At 41.9% G+C, this 17,173-nt stretch overlaps 3 protein-coding genes across 5 annotated transcripts; 2 read left to right on the top strand and 1 right to left on the bottom strand.

Moving 5' to 3' along the window:
* The first annotated feature begins 3,137 nt into the window (after positions 1-3,137).
* LOC115620458 lies at positions 3,138-6,996 on the top strand. Its single transcript, XM_030513689.1, has 4 exons — positions 3,138-4,705; positions 4,774-5,296; positions 5,361-5,511; positions 6,635-6,996. Exons 1-4 carry the CDS (start codon positions 3,138-3,140, stop codon positions 6,994-6,996), a joined length of 2,604 nt encoding a protein of 867 aa, XP_030369549.1.
* A 2,135-nt stretch (positions 6,997-9,131) lies between these two features.
* On the top strand, positions 9,132-11,066 carry LOC115621740 (actin-87E). Its single transcript, XM_030515472.1, has 2 exons — positions 9,132-9,263; positions 9,568-11,066. Exon 2 carries the CDS (start codon positions 9,590-9,592, stop codon positions 10,718-10,720), a length of 1,131 nt encoding a protein of 376 aa, XP_030371332.1. The 5' UTR covers positions 9,132-9,263; positions 9,568-9,589; the 3' UTR covers positions 10,721-11,066.
* Positions 11,067-11,974: 908 nt separating this feature from the next.
* LOC115620392 (band 4.1-like protein 5) lies at positions 11,975-17,173 on the bottom strand. 3 transcript variants are annotated; one of them, XM_030513600.1, is made up of 10 exons: positions 16,541-17,172; positions 16,124-16,271; positions 15,885-16,061; positions 14,795-15,827; positions 14,602-14,736; positions 14,214-14,333; positions 13,980-14,134; positions 13,752-13,921; positions 12,953-13,579; positions 12,005-12,774 (listed from the first exon to the last, which is right to left on the bottom strand). In XM_030513600.1, exons 1-10 carry the CDS (start codon positions 16,763-16,765, stop codon positions 12,625-12,627), a joined length of 2,940 nt encoding a protein of 979 aa, XP_030369460.1. In that variant the 5' UTR covers positions 16,766-17,172; the 3' UTR covers positions 12,005-12,624. The 3 variants fall into 3 exon arrangements, with proteins under 3 accessions (XP_030369461.1, XP_030369460.1, XP_030369462.1); XM_030513601.1 differs by lacking the exon at positions 14,214-14,333 and having other exon boundaries at positions 11,975-12,774; positions 16,541-17,173; XM_030513602.1 differs by lacking the exon at positions 12,953-13,579 and having other exon boundaries at positions 12,021-12,774; positions 16,541-17,169.

The raw sequence follows: 17,173 nt of genomic DNA, 5'->3' as shown, positions 1-17,173 counted from the left end.
CTTGACGCACGCACAATAGGCCATAATATGCCCGTACCACAACTATAATTACGACACCATGCGAAACAAGGCGAGACAGAAGCCGTCACAGATCTTGGAACTGTGACTGAGTCGAGATTGAGTTGCAAATGGAGATAGAGTAGGTGGCAATATACGAGTAAACTGCAGTATCAGCGCGCAACGCTTGCGGCTAGTACCTGTCTCCAGCTCGTATCTCTATTTTCCTTTCACACGATGCTGCCCTGCAGTTGCTCATTAGCCACAGTTGCCGGCACGAAGGTTCGCCTTTCGGCTTTGGCTTTGGCCATTTCGAAAGTTGATGATTTATAGAAAAGCAAGGCAGTCAACAAAACACAAAACAAATCAAAGCAAAGGTGTTTTAGCACTCGTGTTTCGTGCCTTAATGGGTGCGATGTTGTCCAACGAACTCCGCCAAACTAAAGATTAATTGCCGTTCAGTTATTTTGTACTTAAATTCCGCAACTTCTGCTGATACTCGCACATTACGAAATTAAGTAATGTGCTCGTTTTTGTCCGAATGCATTTCTTGCATGCCTCGTCGTCTAGCAATTGCTTCATTTGCCCAGTCTGCGCTCGCAAATGTGTTTTTAATTAAATCAATCAACTGGCGAGCACTGCGTTTGTCCACCCGGCCACCCAGTGCTTTTAACAGTTTCATTAACGGCTTTGTCTGTGGCTGTTGCTGTGCCGCGAGCTGCTGACAGCTGGCAAGGCCTTAAATTTAATAAATATTTTAAGCACTTTGTTGGCAAGTTCAGTGATCACGAAATGTACTTTCTTAATGTACACTTTGATACACAATTTTCCCATATGTGGTGACCCTGCATGCACTTTAATCATAATTTTATACGTTTATACAGTCTACACAGTTATAACGCCCCCCATAATGTACTATTAAAGTGTTTGCCATAGTGTGTTGCATTTGCATTTATTAGACCAATTAGAGCTGCGCCACACTCACACACACACACACATTCGCCCAAACAACGCCGTGGGTGTGGCAGTTGGCTTCGCAGCCGGTTTCTGACGTTCTCAGCGTTCAGAAAAACAATAGACCACATAATTTGCCCATTTACTTTCAGTTTCAGCAAAGTATCCGACTCAGACTGTGGTTATTGATAGCTGGGCACTTCTATAGTACAATTATAAATTGCCAAATGCACATTAACTTGAATGCCAATCCAAATCACGTACTTTTATCTAGCTTGTCGGAAAATTTAAATATAAACAAACCAAATAAAAAGAAAACAATTGTTTAGTTGCGCTGTATGACAAGTTCTAGCAACGGCTAGACAATACATTTTCAATAAATCAGAGTTTCTATTATTTTAAATTTATTTAAAGACTTGTTTTTCACATCACTAAATATCAAATAGCGCTTAAAGTTTTAATTAGATAGCTTTCTCAAAGTTTCTATAACATAAGTTAAGCTTTGAATTTTGTTTATAAACAGCGTAAAGAAGTAATTGTTGTCTTGTCTTCTAGAATGTCTGACCTACACAATTTTCCTGGGACTAGAATTTGTGTTAGCAGGCAATCACAGAGTAATGATAGTATTTAATATGAATGATGTGTTCTGTTCTTTAGCAAATCATGACAAGTACGACAAACCGAATTCCTCTCTCAGGTAATGGTAGGTGGTTTCGGGGTTTCGCTTTAAATAAGGTTTTTGCATTCGCATACCCGTTAGTACATACATGTGCAGTTACTCAATTGAAAACGCGATCACTTCCAAACTGTGATCGGTCAGCTATTACACCAAGCCAGTATTACCATGTATTCTGTTGACCGAAGGCCAGCACCACGCCAAAAGCCTGGTGGCAGCGGCAGCGGCAACAGCAGCGTCAACCATTGGCCCAAACAGCAGTTGCAAGTTTGTTTGTAGCCCGATACTGTATGGCTTTTAACATGAGCCCATGACCATAAACCGGCTACACTTTTACTGGCAATTAATCAGTTTTAACAAAGTCTGTTAATGTGCTGCATTGGCTCTAAACACGGCGTTTTATCTGACAACGCTTGAGCTTAGTTTTCCAGGATTTATTGAACAATAAACACACAAAGTTGTGCGAAGAGTGCGTAGTTGAATAATATGCGAAAATTGCAACAAATTGTGCAGCTTGCGGCAAGCTTATGACAGCCGCTGCAGTTAAACCGACCACTCACTTAGAGTCTATATAGATATGTATATTTATGTATATATGCACATATTTCTTTTTAGGCACACGCAACTGAAAATTTTAGTTGTTATTTATTGCCTCGAAATGTCAGGTCTTGTTGTTCCCGTAGCTCAGTTTTCTGTTGTTTCTTTACTAAAGTTGCGACTGCGGCTGCAAACGTTGGCGACAGTTAACTTGGCTTGAATGTCAAGCGACTAGCAAGCCGCTTTAACGGCCTTAACCCATTCCAAGCCAACTTCTTTAAAAGAGTAATAATGCCAGTTGCTCTGAATGTGTTTTCCAATTTAAATGCCAATAAAAACCGAACAGGAATTTTCCGAATTTTAAAAATGCCTATTGATTTTTTTTGTTTTTAAATAGCATCCAAGATGTGTGTGCAAGTAAATAAATGAATATAATTGACCACTGTTTGTTACACCGTTTGTTTGTCACGCGGGGGTATGAAGGGTTAAAGGCATATCCGTGTCCACAAAGCGTGGCATATACCGACAGTCTGTTGTCGTTGCTGGAGTTGCATTACATTAAGAGATTGTTGATAGTGCTGAACACAATTAAAACCAGAGCACTACGCTATATGCTGGCCAATAAAAGGCGTCCCCACAGACGACCCATTATGAAATACAGATACGACGATGACGGGCCAAACAAAATGAAATACATACATACATATACTTGTATGTGTGTATATACATATGTACAAGTAATTTCATGCACGACATAATGAAAAGTTGCACAGACCGAGACAATCGGGGCTGACCTCATAAATAGACATCGAATCATGAATGTGGAGCAAATTGTCGAAAATTAACATAATTGAATTATAATAACAAGTCAGAGACTCCCAAGAGACCGTGAGGCCGTCTATTGACAACACATGGCTTAGTTGTGGCTCATTTCATAACAAGGCGTGGCTCATTTATCGGCCACTTGTCATAAATGAAGCACCTACGCATTGTGGGGTTTCGCCTTTGGGCAGCTGCATTGCTCATAACTCTGTCCGTTCATACCCACGGGTTCGGCATTAATCTCATGAAAGTTCCGACGGAGGATAAAATGCAAACGGCTTGCACTGTGGGACTGCTTCGGAAGTACTTCAATTCGGATAAGGTGATTTCCGGCGCTGTACTCTCCGTGAGCGTTACAACAAATGTGCCCTATGTGCAGCAGCAGTTGCTGCGAGCAATTAATGCTCACGAGGACTCTCCTTGGTCCATTCTGGTGACAACGCTGCATGGAAAGCAAGCGTCCGAGTCGGAGCTGATCATGCAGGAGAAGCCACAGTGTTACTTTTTGGTGATTGAGAGTTTGGAGGATGTCGATCTAGATGATATTGTGGAGAACTGGAAGGCAAAAATTAATTGGAACCCGCTGGCCCAGTTTGTGGTCTATTTGGCATCCGTAGAGGAGACCGATGAGGAAATGACCGATCTGATGGTGGAGTTGCTTTTAACATTTATGAATAAGAAGATCTTCAACGTGAACGTGATTGGACAGAGCGAAGAGAACACTGGCTACTACGGCAAGACGGCATTTCCATATCATCCGGATAATAATTGTGGCAATCGAGTTATAGCTGTGGATCTATTGGATGTATGCGAGTATCAGAACTATGAAGACCAAGCGCACCAGGGCAATAGCGATGAGAGCGATGTTAGTGATGTAGATGAAGAAGATACGGAAGCGGAAGTGAAATCCACAAACAGTGGCCACAGTGATGAGCTCAGTGATCCAGTAGGAAACGGCATACATTTTGACGAAATCGATACCGAGAAAGTGGCTAACAATTTAAGTGAAAGTGCTGAGTTAGGCGATTCAAAAACAATGGAAGCAGATGATGAAGGTGAGTTTGAAGATGGTGATGGAAATGAAGCTAATGGTGGTGACAACGCTGATCAGAGTAAAGAGTTTCGAAATAAGAATGGACCTGATATGACTGCCAATGAAAGTGGCGAAATAGAAGACGAAAGTAATTTTACTGAAACATACGTGCGTGAGAGAAGTACTAATGCCATTGAGAATTCTAGACTCAGAAAAAGAAGCGCTGAGATGGGCAGTAGTCTAAACTCTAGTCAGCCTAAGCCGAAAATCGAGGAACACCGGCGAGCCAAGTTCACCGACAAGTTTCCTAAGGATCTTAGCGGCTGCCCTCTGGTGGCTGCGTATCGTCCTTGGGAACCGTATATATTTAGCACATCTGAAGAATCCGACGAGGCGACAGATTATTATTATGAAGTAGATAGTAACGATCGAGACGAAAGCAAAAATAGCTCAGACGGAACTGAGAAGGACTGGGATTATAGTGAAGCTGATACCTATGGAGATGGAGGCTTTACAGCCATTAATACAGTGGATGGCGATCACATGATGGGCGTTGGAAATAAACCGCAGCTGGGTGGTATTGAGTACGAAATTGTGCAAACGATTGCGGAGCAACTGCATGTAAACATTGACATTCAAATCGAGAATAGCAACCTGTACCATCTGTTCCAGCAGCTGATAGATGGGTAGGTTTCCAAATTTGTTTTTATGTATAGTATAATGGGAATGAAGTACTTTTTTGATAACCTTCCAGTGAAATTGACATGATTGTCGGCGGCATAGACGAAGATCCGAGCATTAGTCAGTTTGTGTCTAGCACCATTCCATATCACCAAGACGATCTAACCTGGTGCGTGGCCAGAGCGAAGCGTCAGCACAGTTTCTTCAACTTCTTGGCCAGCTTCAAGGCAGACTCCTGGCTTCTGTTGCTGCTTTTTCTGGTCGCAACCTCCTCTGCGGTGTTTGTGGCCCAACGCGTTTCCGGCTTTCGCCTTCGAAAATTGCACAACTTCTTTTCTATATGCATACGCATTCTTGCTGTCTTGCTCAACCAGTCTATGCCGGTCTATGGTCTGCCTTTGGTTCTACGAATACTGTTCGGCGTCTCTTTCTTCATGGCTTTCTTCTTTAGCAATACCTACCAGAGTTTTTTAATCAGCACACTGACAACGCCCCGTAGCTCTTATCAGATAAGCCATCTCGCAGAAATCTACAGCAATCGAATGACCATTTTGGGCAGCGTCGAGAACGTTCGTCACTTGAACAAGGGGGGAGAGGTAAGGCCAACGGAAATATATTAAAGATTTAATTTCCGGCGTTACTGGCTTGTCTACATTTCAGATTTTCAGATATATACGCGAGAAGTTTCAAATGTGCTATAATATCGTTGAGTGCCTGAATAATGCCGCAGAAGACGAGACCATTGCTGTGGCGGTTTCTCGTCATCACTCCTTCTATAATCCGCGCATAGAACGCACCCGGCTCTACTGCTGTAAGTTTCTCAATTGCCTCTAATCGAACTGGTTATTTTATTTAAGACTGAAAAATAAGCCTTAATTAAATGCCATATCGATATTGAGTCGCTAATGCTCACTTGCAGTAAGTTTTGAGCACTTGTCAAGACAAATATCGCAATTATTATACTCTGTACATGAAAAGTACAAGAGTTTATTAGATTTGCGTGAGCTAAAAAATGTAACAGACAGAAGGGGACGTGGCAGACCCCACAAAGTATATACATATGTTCTTGATCAGCATGACAAGACGAGTCGATCTAGCCCTGTCTGTCTGTCTGTCCGTCTGTCCGTCCGTATGAACACCTGGATCTCAGTGAATATAAGAGCTAGAGACACCAAATAGTATATATATTCTTGATCACGGTGACAAGCCGAGTCGATTTAGCCATGTCCGTCTGTCCGTCTGTCTGTATGAGCGCAAGGATCTCAGGAAGTACAAGAGCTAGATTAACCAAACTTGGTATCGAGGTTCCCCTAAGTCCTAGGCTGGTCAAGTTTATTTTTTTATTCTGATATACCCCCACTCCCCCGCAATTCCTGTCTTTTTTTATAAATTCGGTAATTCTTGGAATTTTGAAATCAATTTTGGTAGGTACATCCAGTAAGTACTAATGTGTCCGTGTGCCAAGTTTTATCATGATAGGTCGATTGTGAAGAAAGTTATAGCCATAAATAAAATAGCTGCCCATGCGCTGCCTGCAGATCTGCCCATGCGCTGCCTGCAGCTCTGCCCGCAGCTGTTGTTGTTGTTGCTGCTTTGGTTGAACTTTGTGCTGCATTCAAACACGCATAGGCACGTGATTGAAATGTATGCTGTTAAAACTGAACATAAACATGTCTTCTAATTTAATTTAATTACTTAATTAATTCATTTTTTTTAAATAATTTAATTCATTGTAAATTTTTTTTTTAATTTTCCTTTTATGTGGAGAGTTCAGGCTATTTTACTGTCGGGCTTGCTTGACTGTAGCGTTCTTTCTTGTTCTTATATACTATACTTGGCTCAAAGTCAATTTATTTTAAAGAAAACATTAGTATATATTTCCAAAGCCAAAACTATAATTTAATGAGCGAATCCAATTCTATTTTGATCAATAGTCGATCGCAATGAGAATCTGTATATGTACTTGGTGACAATGCTACTGCCCAAAAAGTTCCATCTGCTGCACCAAATCAATCCGATTATACGGCACATCATCGAGTCGGGCCACGTGCAAAAATGGGCTCGGGACTTGGACATGATCCGCATAATACACGATGAAATAGGTCGTGTGCGCGAGGACCCCTTCCAGGCGCTAACGTTGGCCCAGTTTCACGGCGCCTTCACCTTTGCCATCGCCCTCCTACTGCTGGCCAGCTGCATCTTCCTGTTGGAGTGTCTCGTCCATTGGTGCGTGATAAGACGACGCACGCGGTTCACGCTTTTGCGCCGATTGCACCGCCTCCTGCGCACCTGCTAGCTACATTACGCATACGCAGTGTTTGCCAAGTTGGTGTTAGCGTTGTTAAGCAAATGATGCGAATTATCTGGCGCGGACGTACCGAAAATAAACCCCTCATATTGGAACATTTCACAAAAAATATATGTTTAATATTTTTTTGGCACATTATTCGATTTAAAAATATACAAAATTGCAATACGCCGTGGAATGCAATGCGCCATGGGATTGTTGTTGCTGTTGCCGTTGCGGCTGCTTGTCAAGATTCAAATAAGCGTCGTTGCTGCTGTCCGCGCCAGCGTAAACGCCACGTCGCTGCTCAGCGCTTCTGCCTGTGGCGCATCCTTAAAAGGTGCTGGCCTACTACGCTAGCAGCTTGGCCGTCATCCATTTGCTTTCGACGCTGTCCGGCACACAACTAATGTACATATGTATTGTGTGTATATATGTAGGTACGTGTATAACGTACAGGCATAAGTATACCGCTCGGAGGTAGACACATGCATACACACATACAATATATATATTCATAATTTTTATAATAAATATTTTTAGATTTACACATTTGTTGCAGTATCATCAAATTGGCATGTTTTTGTTGCTGCTGGCCAACACAATTCAATCAGTTTGCTTCGCGTAGAGAACACAAATACATACACACTCCTACCTAAATACTATACATACACGAGTTATAGTACTATATAGGTAAACAAGCGATGTGCTTGACTGAATGAAATTGGCATTATGATTCAATATTTCGCAATACCCTACAGCTAGGAAAATGTGAAATGTGGGAGTATGTAGAAATATATATTTTTACTTTTACATTAACTATACAATTTTTTCTATCTTAGACTAGATTTTTGGGAATTGATTTTATTTCATTAGATTTAACAGAAAAGGTATCAACTTTTTTAAATGAATTTCCTAATTATTATAATTATATTTGCATTTGCATTGAACTCTATTTATTAGAAATCTAAATCACTGTCAAAGATGTTAGATTAAATATTTATTGGTTAAATGGCTTTAACCATATTTTGTGATAATTATCTATTTTCGAAAGATGTTACATTTTCTTAAATTCCCTAACAAAATGGTCTTACCTGAGTTTCCTCACCCAACATGTATTTAAACATTTGAATTGAAATTTATAAAAATAGAATTCCATAGTCTAGATTCTTGAGTGAGCGCAAATAATCAAAAATATCAAGCAAACGCGTAAAGAGAATGATTTTGGCGCTGTCTATTTCCACACAATGTTCACAACAATTTCAACAAGAAGGCAATAAAAATAAATGAGCTAACAACAAATTTGAATACATTGTTTTCTTATGTGTTTGTTTTGTTGTTATTCACAAATCAAATGATTAATTAAAATTTAATTTTATTCAAATCTATGCGCTTAATTAGAGACTGCCCTATGCACGGTCCACCTATGATTGATGGAAATATTAATTGCTCTGCTTAAGGCCAAATAAATGTACCACTTGCAATGTACTTTTGCGCATGCCAGCAATAAATGCACAATGTTTGCTCTATTAACAACTCGGCTAGTTTAAGTAGTGCCCACATTTATAAACAGAGGAACGCCCACACCCGTTAATTTATATTCGTATAGTACATAAATATGAGCGCATTTGCGTGTACTTAACATTTCGGGTATATTTTGTTTTGTTTTGCTTCAAAATTCTTTTTTTTTTGTGCTGGCGCTCGTCGCTGAGAGATTTCCATCCAAGCCATGTATGGATTGGCCCAACGTGCGAGTGTTCATTAAAAATTAGACAAAACAGCTACAACGCTAGAGCAACAAAAACAACAGAAACCAACAACAACTGAGCACGGCCGCCTACAACGCGTCAACCGACGTTAGCGGGAGAAAATTCTTGCTTTGCTCCACGGAGGATCTGCACAGACAGCACAGATCTATAATACGTGTGTATGTGTGTGTGTGTGTGTGTGTGCTTCAACAATTTTTGTTTACACCGTGCTCTGCGTTTTTTCGACTGCTCTCCGAAATTAGTTGTGTATGAAAAAATTATTTTTATAAAAATTCAGAATCAGTATTTCCCCTTCTCGTAAAGGTGCATTATGTGTTTGTTTGAGTGTGCCTGGCGTGTTGCATGTGCCTGAGAGTAGTGATGGTGTGTGTCTGTGTGTGTACGTTTGGAAAATCTGCCTTTGGGAAATGGTATAAATATTAGCGCACTGCAGTCCAAACGGACACTCGCAGTTCTACAGCGAAAGTGTTGCTATTAGATTTCTAGTTTTTCTTTGACTCTCAAACGGTTAGTGCACAATTTTCAATATCATTTTAAATACGGGAAATATGAACATTTTATATACTGGAGATGCTAAAATGCCGCTTATTTTTCAATTAATGTAACATTGGTGGCAAAATCCTGTGAGAACGTGAAATACTATATATGGCAAATTCCTAATTCACTTTGTGTAGTAGGCATTTCCAGTCATCACCTCAAAATTATACAAAATTAACACAAAATTTCAATACAGTCTCGGCATTTTTTGGATCCCACACCTTTTCTGTTTAATTTCCGTTCAAAAATAACCGTGTTCCACACTCCATTACAGTTAAAAACAAACAGCCACCAATATGTGTGATGATGAGGTTGCTGCATTAGTCGTTGACAACGGCTCCGGCATGTGCAAGGCCGGATTTGCTGGAGATGACGCCCCCCGCGCTGTCTTCCCCTCAATTGTGGGTCGTCCTCGCCATCAGGGCGTGATGGTTGGCATGGGTCAAAAGGACTCGTATGTGGGCGATGAGGCGCAGTCCAAGAGAGGTATCCTCACGCTGAAGTATCCCATTGAGCACGGTATCATTACCAACTGGGATGATATGGAGAAGATCTGGCATCACACTTTCTACAATGAATTGCGTGTCGCACCCGAGGAGCACCCAGTTCTGCTGACCGAAGCCCCCCTGAATCCCAAGGCCAATCGTGAAAAGATGACCCAGATCATGTTTGAGACCTTCAACGCGCCCGCCATGTACGTGGCTATTCAGGCAGTGCTATCCCTCTACGCATCCGGTCGTACCACTGGTATTGTATTGGACTCTGGAGATGGTGTCTCCCATACCGTGCCAATCTATGAAGGTTATGCTCTGCCCCATGCCATTCTCCGTCTGGATTTAGCAGGCCGCGATTTGACCGACTACCTGATGAAGATCCTCACAGAGCGTGGTTACTCCTTCACTACTACCGCTGAGCGTGAAATCGTGCGCGACATCAAGGAAAAGCTCTGCTATGTTGCCCTGGACTTTGAGCAGGAAATGGCCACAGCTGCTGCCTCCACCTCATTGGAAAAGTCGTACGAGTTGCCTGATGGCCAGGTCATCACTATTGGCAACGAGCGTTTCCGTTGTCCCGAATCCCTGTTCCAGCCCTCTTTCTTGGGTATGGAATCGTGCGGTATTCACGAGACCGTCTACAACTCCATCATGAAGTGCGATGTGGATATCCGTAAGGATTTGTATGCCAACATTGTCATGTCCGGCGGCACCACCATGTATCCAGGTATTGCTGACCGCATGCAGAAGGAAATTACCGCTCTGGCTCCCTCTACCATCAAGATCAAGATCATTGCGCCACCTGAGCGCAAATACTCCGTCTGGATCGGTGGCTCCATCCTGGCCTCCCTGTCCACCTTCCAGCAGATGTGGATCTCTAAGCAGGAGTACGATGAGTCCGGCCCCGGCATTGTGCACCGCAAGTGCTTCTAAACATAGTCATAGTCTGACTCCGACCCGTAGGCGCCGCCGCAGAGGCGCCTGAAGCGCATTAGAACTTAATACGGATTAATTTTAATAATCTTCTTAAAATTTAAGTTAAACCTCTTGCTGCCCTGCCAATCAGCCAACCCGTCAATTAACCAATCGTTCAATCGATCAACCGACCAATCGGCTGCAAGCACTTAATTGTATTATACATCTATACATATATATGTATATAATTAATATTTATAATTGAGAATTAGGAATTGGAACTGTCGCAAATGACGATGAAAGGAAAAGCATGCAAAATTATACAGTCTGAAAAATAAATACATAGCATCCAAATAACATTACACATACAACGAAATTATTGGTATAATTAGACCAGCACAGGAAATTACGAAATTTTGCACGCCCCCTAATAGAGAGGTGGAGCTGGTAGTGGTAGTGGTGGTGTAGGGAGAGGGAGAGGGAGAAGGTACAAAACCTGAGGTGAGCCTGCAGTCGCACGTCAAAAATGTGGCTGCCATATGTGTGCATCTTTAGAGACTTCAGCTCTTCCAAAAAAGTACACATTTCGCTCATCGCATGGGATCAGCACCAGCAACAACAACAACAACAACAGACGCAGAATCAGAAGAAAAATCAGACGCATCGCGTTGCTATGACTACCCCCTCATCGATGTTGTTGTTCTTGTTGTCCGCTGTCGGAAAAACTATAAATAGCGTAAAAACAACAACACACATATGCATGCTTGAGCATCAACAAATGTTTCCTAAAATAAAATTAATACTCGTACAAGTACACAGCAGCGTCGCATCGCCGTTTTGGAAGCGGAATCGGCCGCATGGACCGCCGCGACGGCTGTCTTTTAATTGCAGTGCATGACCCTCGGCGAAAATATCTTGGAAATTCACGCACATGTCTGCAGATGCTTCTCGTGCGCTTGAAGATCGGGAGGTCACACACATACACGTGCATACCCAAGTATGTGTGTAAATGTTTTCGAACACATACGAATGTGCCATGCAGCTGCTTTTTGACTTCCAGACAACTTCATCCCCAGCTGGAGGGAGTCTCGGAAAATACATTTTATTTTTTGAAATGAAGGGAGTCAAGTGCATGACCATATAATGGTTCTATTGGTAATTAGAGACACGATCTTCACAATGTTGTTGTATAAATGCATTTTATTGTATATTTATACGTTTAAATATTATAAAGTTGACGTTGGTTTTGTATACATTGATGGACAAATTAATACGTTTATTTCACTTAAAATTTAACAATTGATGTATAGAAATTCATTTAGCTATACAATCAACATGATTTGCATAAACTTTCAGTCAATTGTAGGTATTTTATATTTTTGCAAATATCATAATTTTTGTTTAATATGCATTCGTTTTATAGACTTCGTTGTTCTTTTGTCCGTTAATTGAAATACTGAATTTTGTCTTTTTTATATTTCTTAGCTCTAATATAGCGTTGTATATTAGGCAGAAAATCATCACGTGTTGGTTTGTTTGTTAATAATGCAAGTCTAGTCTATGCACTTATGTGTATATATTTATAAAATGGATATAGTAGTATATGTATTGTTAACTTTGTTGTTCATTCTCTTTCTCTATTAAGTACACGGCTTTAGCACAATTGGTTTTTGTATTTAAGCATTAATAGGTTGGTATACTATATGTATCTTTTAAGGCACATTGATAGACAGTTTATGTTTTGATTGGACCTGCTCTTTCATTGTCGACTTTGCTGCTCGGAATGCTTGCAAGTTATCTAAAGTTAATTTATAAAATACAAATACATGTGTCTGCAATTGTCTAGATCGCTCCTGTAGCTACGATTTATAAATACGAACATTTATGCTTAAACATTAAAATAAAATAGGGTTAAACAATAATTACAACTGTGTTGTAATAACGGATTTGCGAATGATAGTCGGCTCGCGTCCCTTGGGCGCAGAAACCACTTCCGATGAGACCAGCCAGGGCGACACCATATCATTGCTGTTGGACGGCTTGCGATTATTGTCATGATTAGTATTATTTTTCTGTGGAAAAGAGCAATTGTCGATTAAACGCTATCTCATTTGGGCAAGATACTGAGAAAATTTGGGGTTAGGTGCATGCATTTTCAAATGAAGACAAATGTTAGGAAGGCAAGATTGAAATGAAATTAATATAAAAAAGATCTGTGTTGTTTCAAACCAGCCCCGTATTTGTGCAAACCTTTTCGCTCTGCGCCACAAAGCTGCCACCATCCGTTTCGCTGTGATTAGCCTTCTGAGCCTCCAGTCGCTCCTGCTCGTTTAGCGTAGAGAACAGCAAAGTGCCAGCACTTGGCGTATGCGGCGCGCTGGATTTTGTTGCCTCCGCAGAGCTGATGTTGTTGCTGCCGCCAATGACCTTGTTGGCCGTCGCATTATTGTTTATGATATTGTTAATAAATATTTCATTGATGAGTATTTCGGCGGCCGAGGCATTAGACAGCAGTGGAGTCGCAGCGCACGCTACCCCTCCGCTGCTTGCGGCCGATTCTGTTGCATTACTGTTGGCAGTTACCGTGGTGCTGTCTGCTGTGCTGCACGGTGTAATGATTGTTGTTACATTTGTTACTGCGGTTGCAGAATTTGCATTTGTGTTGTTCAGCATGTTCAGGGGCGGCGGCGGCGTTGACGACAATGGCGTTGTGAAGCCGGTAACAAATGTGGCATTGCTGAATGGCGAGTTACTGCTGCCACTGGACGATGTTGGATTATAAATGCTTGAGCTGCCATTAGAGTTGTTGCTGCCGCTGCTGCTGGTGGTAGTTGCCGGCTTTTGTTCCGTTATGCTCAGGGTTAGTTTATCGCCGCCCTAGTACCGCATTTTTCGTGTTTAGCGTTTACGAAACAAAGCAAACAACACAACACATAAAACATGAAGTGCACACAAACAAATAAGAAAACGAAAACGTACAAAAATGCATGAAACATGTGCGTCGTGTTTGGATTTGTTGATGTCTATTAACAATTTTACTCAAACTTACCACTGAAATGTATGTGGCATTCAACGAATCGGGCCCATCGCTGTGTGTGTTGTTGTTATTGTTGTTGTGCATGCTCGTTGGATTGCTGTTGGTGGTATGAGCTGCCGGTACAAACATTTGATTGGTCAACTTGGCATTGCCACTAGCGCCCAATTCCTCTTCGACGCGTGCTGCGTGATAGTGAATTATTTGGGTTGATTCATGGTTGGGTGGATTTTAATGACTTACCCTTTAAAATATTGCATTTTATGTTACCAGGTGGCAGCGACGTAGAGCCAACATTAGCCAGCTTCACCTGGTTGTTAGGTTTTTCTTTTGCATTGGAAAGGCGTTTCAGTGTTTCAGTATTGTGGTCCATATCGAAAGTCTTGTTAATGGTCACCCTATGAAATGTTCATAATAAATACATAGTTTAGTTTATAATTTTGACGCACAAACTAGCACATAAGTTATTTACGCTACCTGATACTGTTAGCATCGTTAACGGCTTCGTTTGCAAGCACTGATGGGGATGGATCTTTAACAATGGACTTAAGTAATGAATCTAGCTCTCTATCTTTATCCGATAGGCCGCTTTTAACACTGCACAATTAGAAATACAATACAGTAAAACACGAGTATACAATTTTTAAGGACTGTGAGAGTGGCATGGCATATATTAGTTAACAGAATCACAAGTGGTTTAATACGCAAAAAGCAAAACAACAGTCGCAATTGTAAAGCATTGTTCAGAATATGCAAAGACTTAAAGAAAATTGGGTAGGTAAGGACAGCAACGTAATTTAAAATTAAGACTAAACATCGAAATTTGCATATTCCAAATCAATATATTAGGAAGTAACCAACATACCTGTATTGTCCCGAACTTATGGAAGCTTTGCCAAAAGAGCCATGATGCGAAGCAGACGCATTTCTAAATGGATTGGTCTCATCGAAGTTCTTCGTTGAATTCGGAGAGTACGGTGGTGTGTACTCGGGTTCCAATCTGCAAATGATAGTGACACTTGAGTCTGACACGCTTTAAATACCCATTAAGTACTCACTTAACAGTTAGACCAGCCGCTTTGCCAATGGATCCAATCTTGCTATATGCCGGATCGTCGTTGCTAAAGTTAGACTTGATCGAGTTGCGGCCTAGGGATGTGCTGCAAGTCGCTGCCGCATGTGTAGACGAGCTTATGGAAGCACTGCATGCTGCGTCTGGTTCAATTATGGCCGAGTTTTGAATGACAGTTAGAACAGAGGGTGATGGTGTCACGGTGTTAAAATTATCCGTGGAAATGAGTGAGTCGAACGTTTCATTGTTGTTCTCGTTGGCAATGCTCTGAGTTTGGATGGAAGTATTGGGCGCTTGCTGGGCAGCCGCAGCAGCGGCAGCACGTGCATTAACCGTGGCCACAGCTGCAGCCGCTGACTCCTTCTGGCGTTCCCGCAGTAAATGCGACTGACGACTGGCAAATCGCTGCGACGGGCGACGTTCGAATTGTACGGTGCGCCGAGCCCGACTCTGTTGTGTTGTTTGAAACTCGGTACGGCCGGAATAGCGGAATCGTGAGCCCATACGGAAGAAGTTCTGACGGGCGGAAGGGCCTTTAACAGGTGCGCGCAGACGGAAGAATGTGTGATGCTCGACGGCACACTTCCACAAATGCTTACAGGCCTTCTCGTTGTATAAGCGAAACACGAAAGTATGCTCTTGTTCACGTCCTTCGTCATCGTCTTCGATTACAATCAACGTAAGCTTTTTCTTCTTAAAATCCAACTTGCTGATCTTGGGCCAGAAGAACAGACCAATTTTCTGATCACGCTCGAACACCAGAATTCCAGTGGGCGTCAAACCTAAGTGGTATTCGCAGCCATCTTTTCCCAGTACTGTGTGCATGTCTACGCCATACATGTCCAGCCATTTGGCCTTGTTAAGGAACGCTGTTTCGGCTTGAGCCGGCGTGAGTCCACGACATTGCTTGTACTCTTCCAATATGGCAATTTCAAGCTCTTCCGTTTGTTCAGGAACAAATCGAAACTCGGAGACAGTCGCAGCAGAATGAGCTTGATCATCATAGTCGCCCAGCTCAGCTACAATTTATAACTCATTAGTGATGAGAAGCTCAAGCAATCATTTAACAAACTTACACTGCAGAGCCAGCGCGCAAAGTTCGGCAGACTTGTCATCGGGACAGTCAAGACGCCCCTCGACCAAGTCAGTTTTCAGTTGCAAGAAGAATAGGTAGCGCGTCAGTTCCTCGCGCAGTGTATTAGGCTCGGAAGAATAAAATTTGACCTTTAAACGGAATGTATACGGTGGTCCAACTGTAAAAGTAGTTATATTAATGTGCGTTTGTTTTTGATGTACAAATGCTTAATTTTCTCACTTTTCACTTGCTTCTTAATGGGCTTGGTGGGGTCCAGCCAGTGTTTGACATGATTCGCGTCCATAAATTGCAAACCAAAGTAATCTTTTTCAATGATATCCAAAGCGTAAAAGACTTGCTCGTAGAGGAAGCTACCCAGTGCTTTTTTCTGCAAAAGAAGCAAACAAAGCATACGAATTAATGTCAAACTATACAGTTGACCCTGAACTAATCACGTTTGTTTTAGCGAGGTAAATTATGTGAAAATCAGCGTATTTCGCACACATGTACTATACACATATTTAGAATCACAAAACTTATTTGAGCTCAACCCATTGAGCGCTCCACCTTGAACAAGCCAAAGCAAACCAATCTGATACCAATCCCTTTGCCCGATTGTTGTTGTTTCATTTCAGCTAAATGTAATTCTATATTTACCGATAATTCGATGGAAAGGTCAGTGTTGTCCAATAGTATCACACGGCAGTCGATTTTATTCTTGTTAACAATCCGCTGTGGCTTGATCTGTGAGGCACTGCTACTGGCAATGACGCCGCCCGCACCACCGCCTCCTCCTCCACCACCACCGCCCCTTGCGTTGCTACTGCTCTCCGCATAGTTGTTGGTGTTTCGGCCCTTGCGCCGACTTAGAAAACGCAACATTTGTTTCGTGTTCTCGTTGCTATTGTCGTGGCTGTCTCTTTAGCTTTGACTTTGTTGCCAACACCCAGCCGCGCCAAAGCAGCGTATTGCACCAATAATTCACCTGCCTGTATGCTTACGTCTTCGTCTGGGAAAAAGCGTAGACATCAAGACCACAGTGCACACCGATACGCACGTACACACCGACACTACTCACTACCACTAGCACACAAATGCGCTGCAACTTGTTCTTGTCTACACATTCGATTTCTGCCGTAGAACGAAGAGTTTCCCGAAAAGACAATGTGCAATTGTTTTTTTTTTTGTCGATTAATGAATTAAGGCGATGCGGGTAATGTATTAGAAATATTTGGCCATTTATGTGTACACATAATCACAACAAAATTATTGAGCAATTAGTAATTAATG

Source organism: Scaptodrosophila lebanonensis, unplaced genomic scaffold (assembly GCF_003285725.1).
Source record: "Scaptodrosophila lebanonensis strain 11010-0011.00,11010-0021.00 unplaced genomic scaffold, SlebRS2 tig00000024-arrow-pilon, whole genome shotgun sequence".
NCBI classification, from domain to species: domain Eukaryota; kingdom Metazoa; phylum Arthropoda; class Insecta; order Diptera; family Drosophilidae; genus Scaptodrosophila; species Scaptodrosophila lebanonensis.
Note: the sequence above shows the minus strand (reverse complement) of the source record. Positions and strands in the feature narration are given on the sequence as shown.

Coding starts and splice junctions, on each gene's coding strand:
- LOC115620458 (XM_030513689.1), top strand. CDS start 3,138: ATGAAGCACCTACGCATTGTGGGGTTTCGCCTTTGGGCAGCTGCATTG. Junction 4,706..4,773: donor TTCCAGCAGCTGATAGATGG/GTAGGTTTCCAA, acceptor ATAACCTTCCAG/TGAAATTGACATGATTGTCG. Junction 5,297..5,360: donor ACTTGAACAAGGGGGGAGAG/GTAAGGCCAACG, acceptor TCTACATTTCAG/ATTTTCAGATATATACGCGA.
- LOC115621740 (XM_030515472.1), top strand. CDS start 9,590: ATGTGTGATGATGAGGTTGCTGCATTAGTCGTTGACAACGGCTCCGGC.
- LOC115620392 (XM_030513600.1), bottom strand. CDS start 16,765: ATGTTGCGTTTTCTAAGTCGGCGCAAGGGCCGAAACACCAACAACTAT. Junction 16,062..16,123: donor CATTAAGAAGCAAGTGAAAA/GTGAGAAAATTA, acceptor CTACTTTTACAG/TTGGACCACCGTATACATTC. Junction 14,737..14,794: donor GCGGCTGGTCTAACTGTTAA/GTGAGTACTTAA, acceptor TATCATTTGCAG/ATTGGAACCCGAGTACACAC.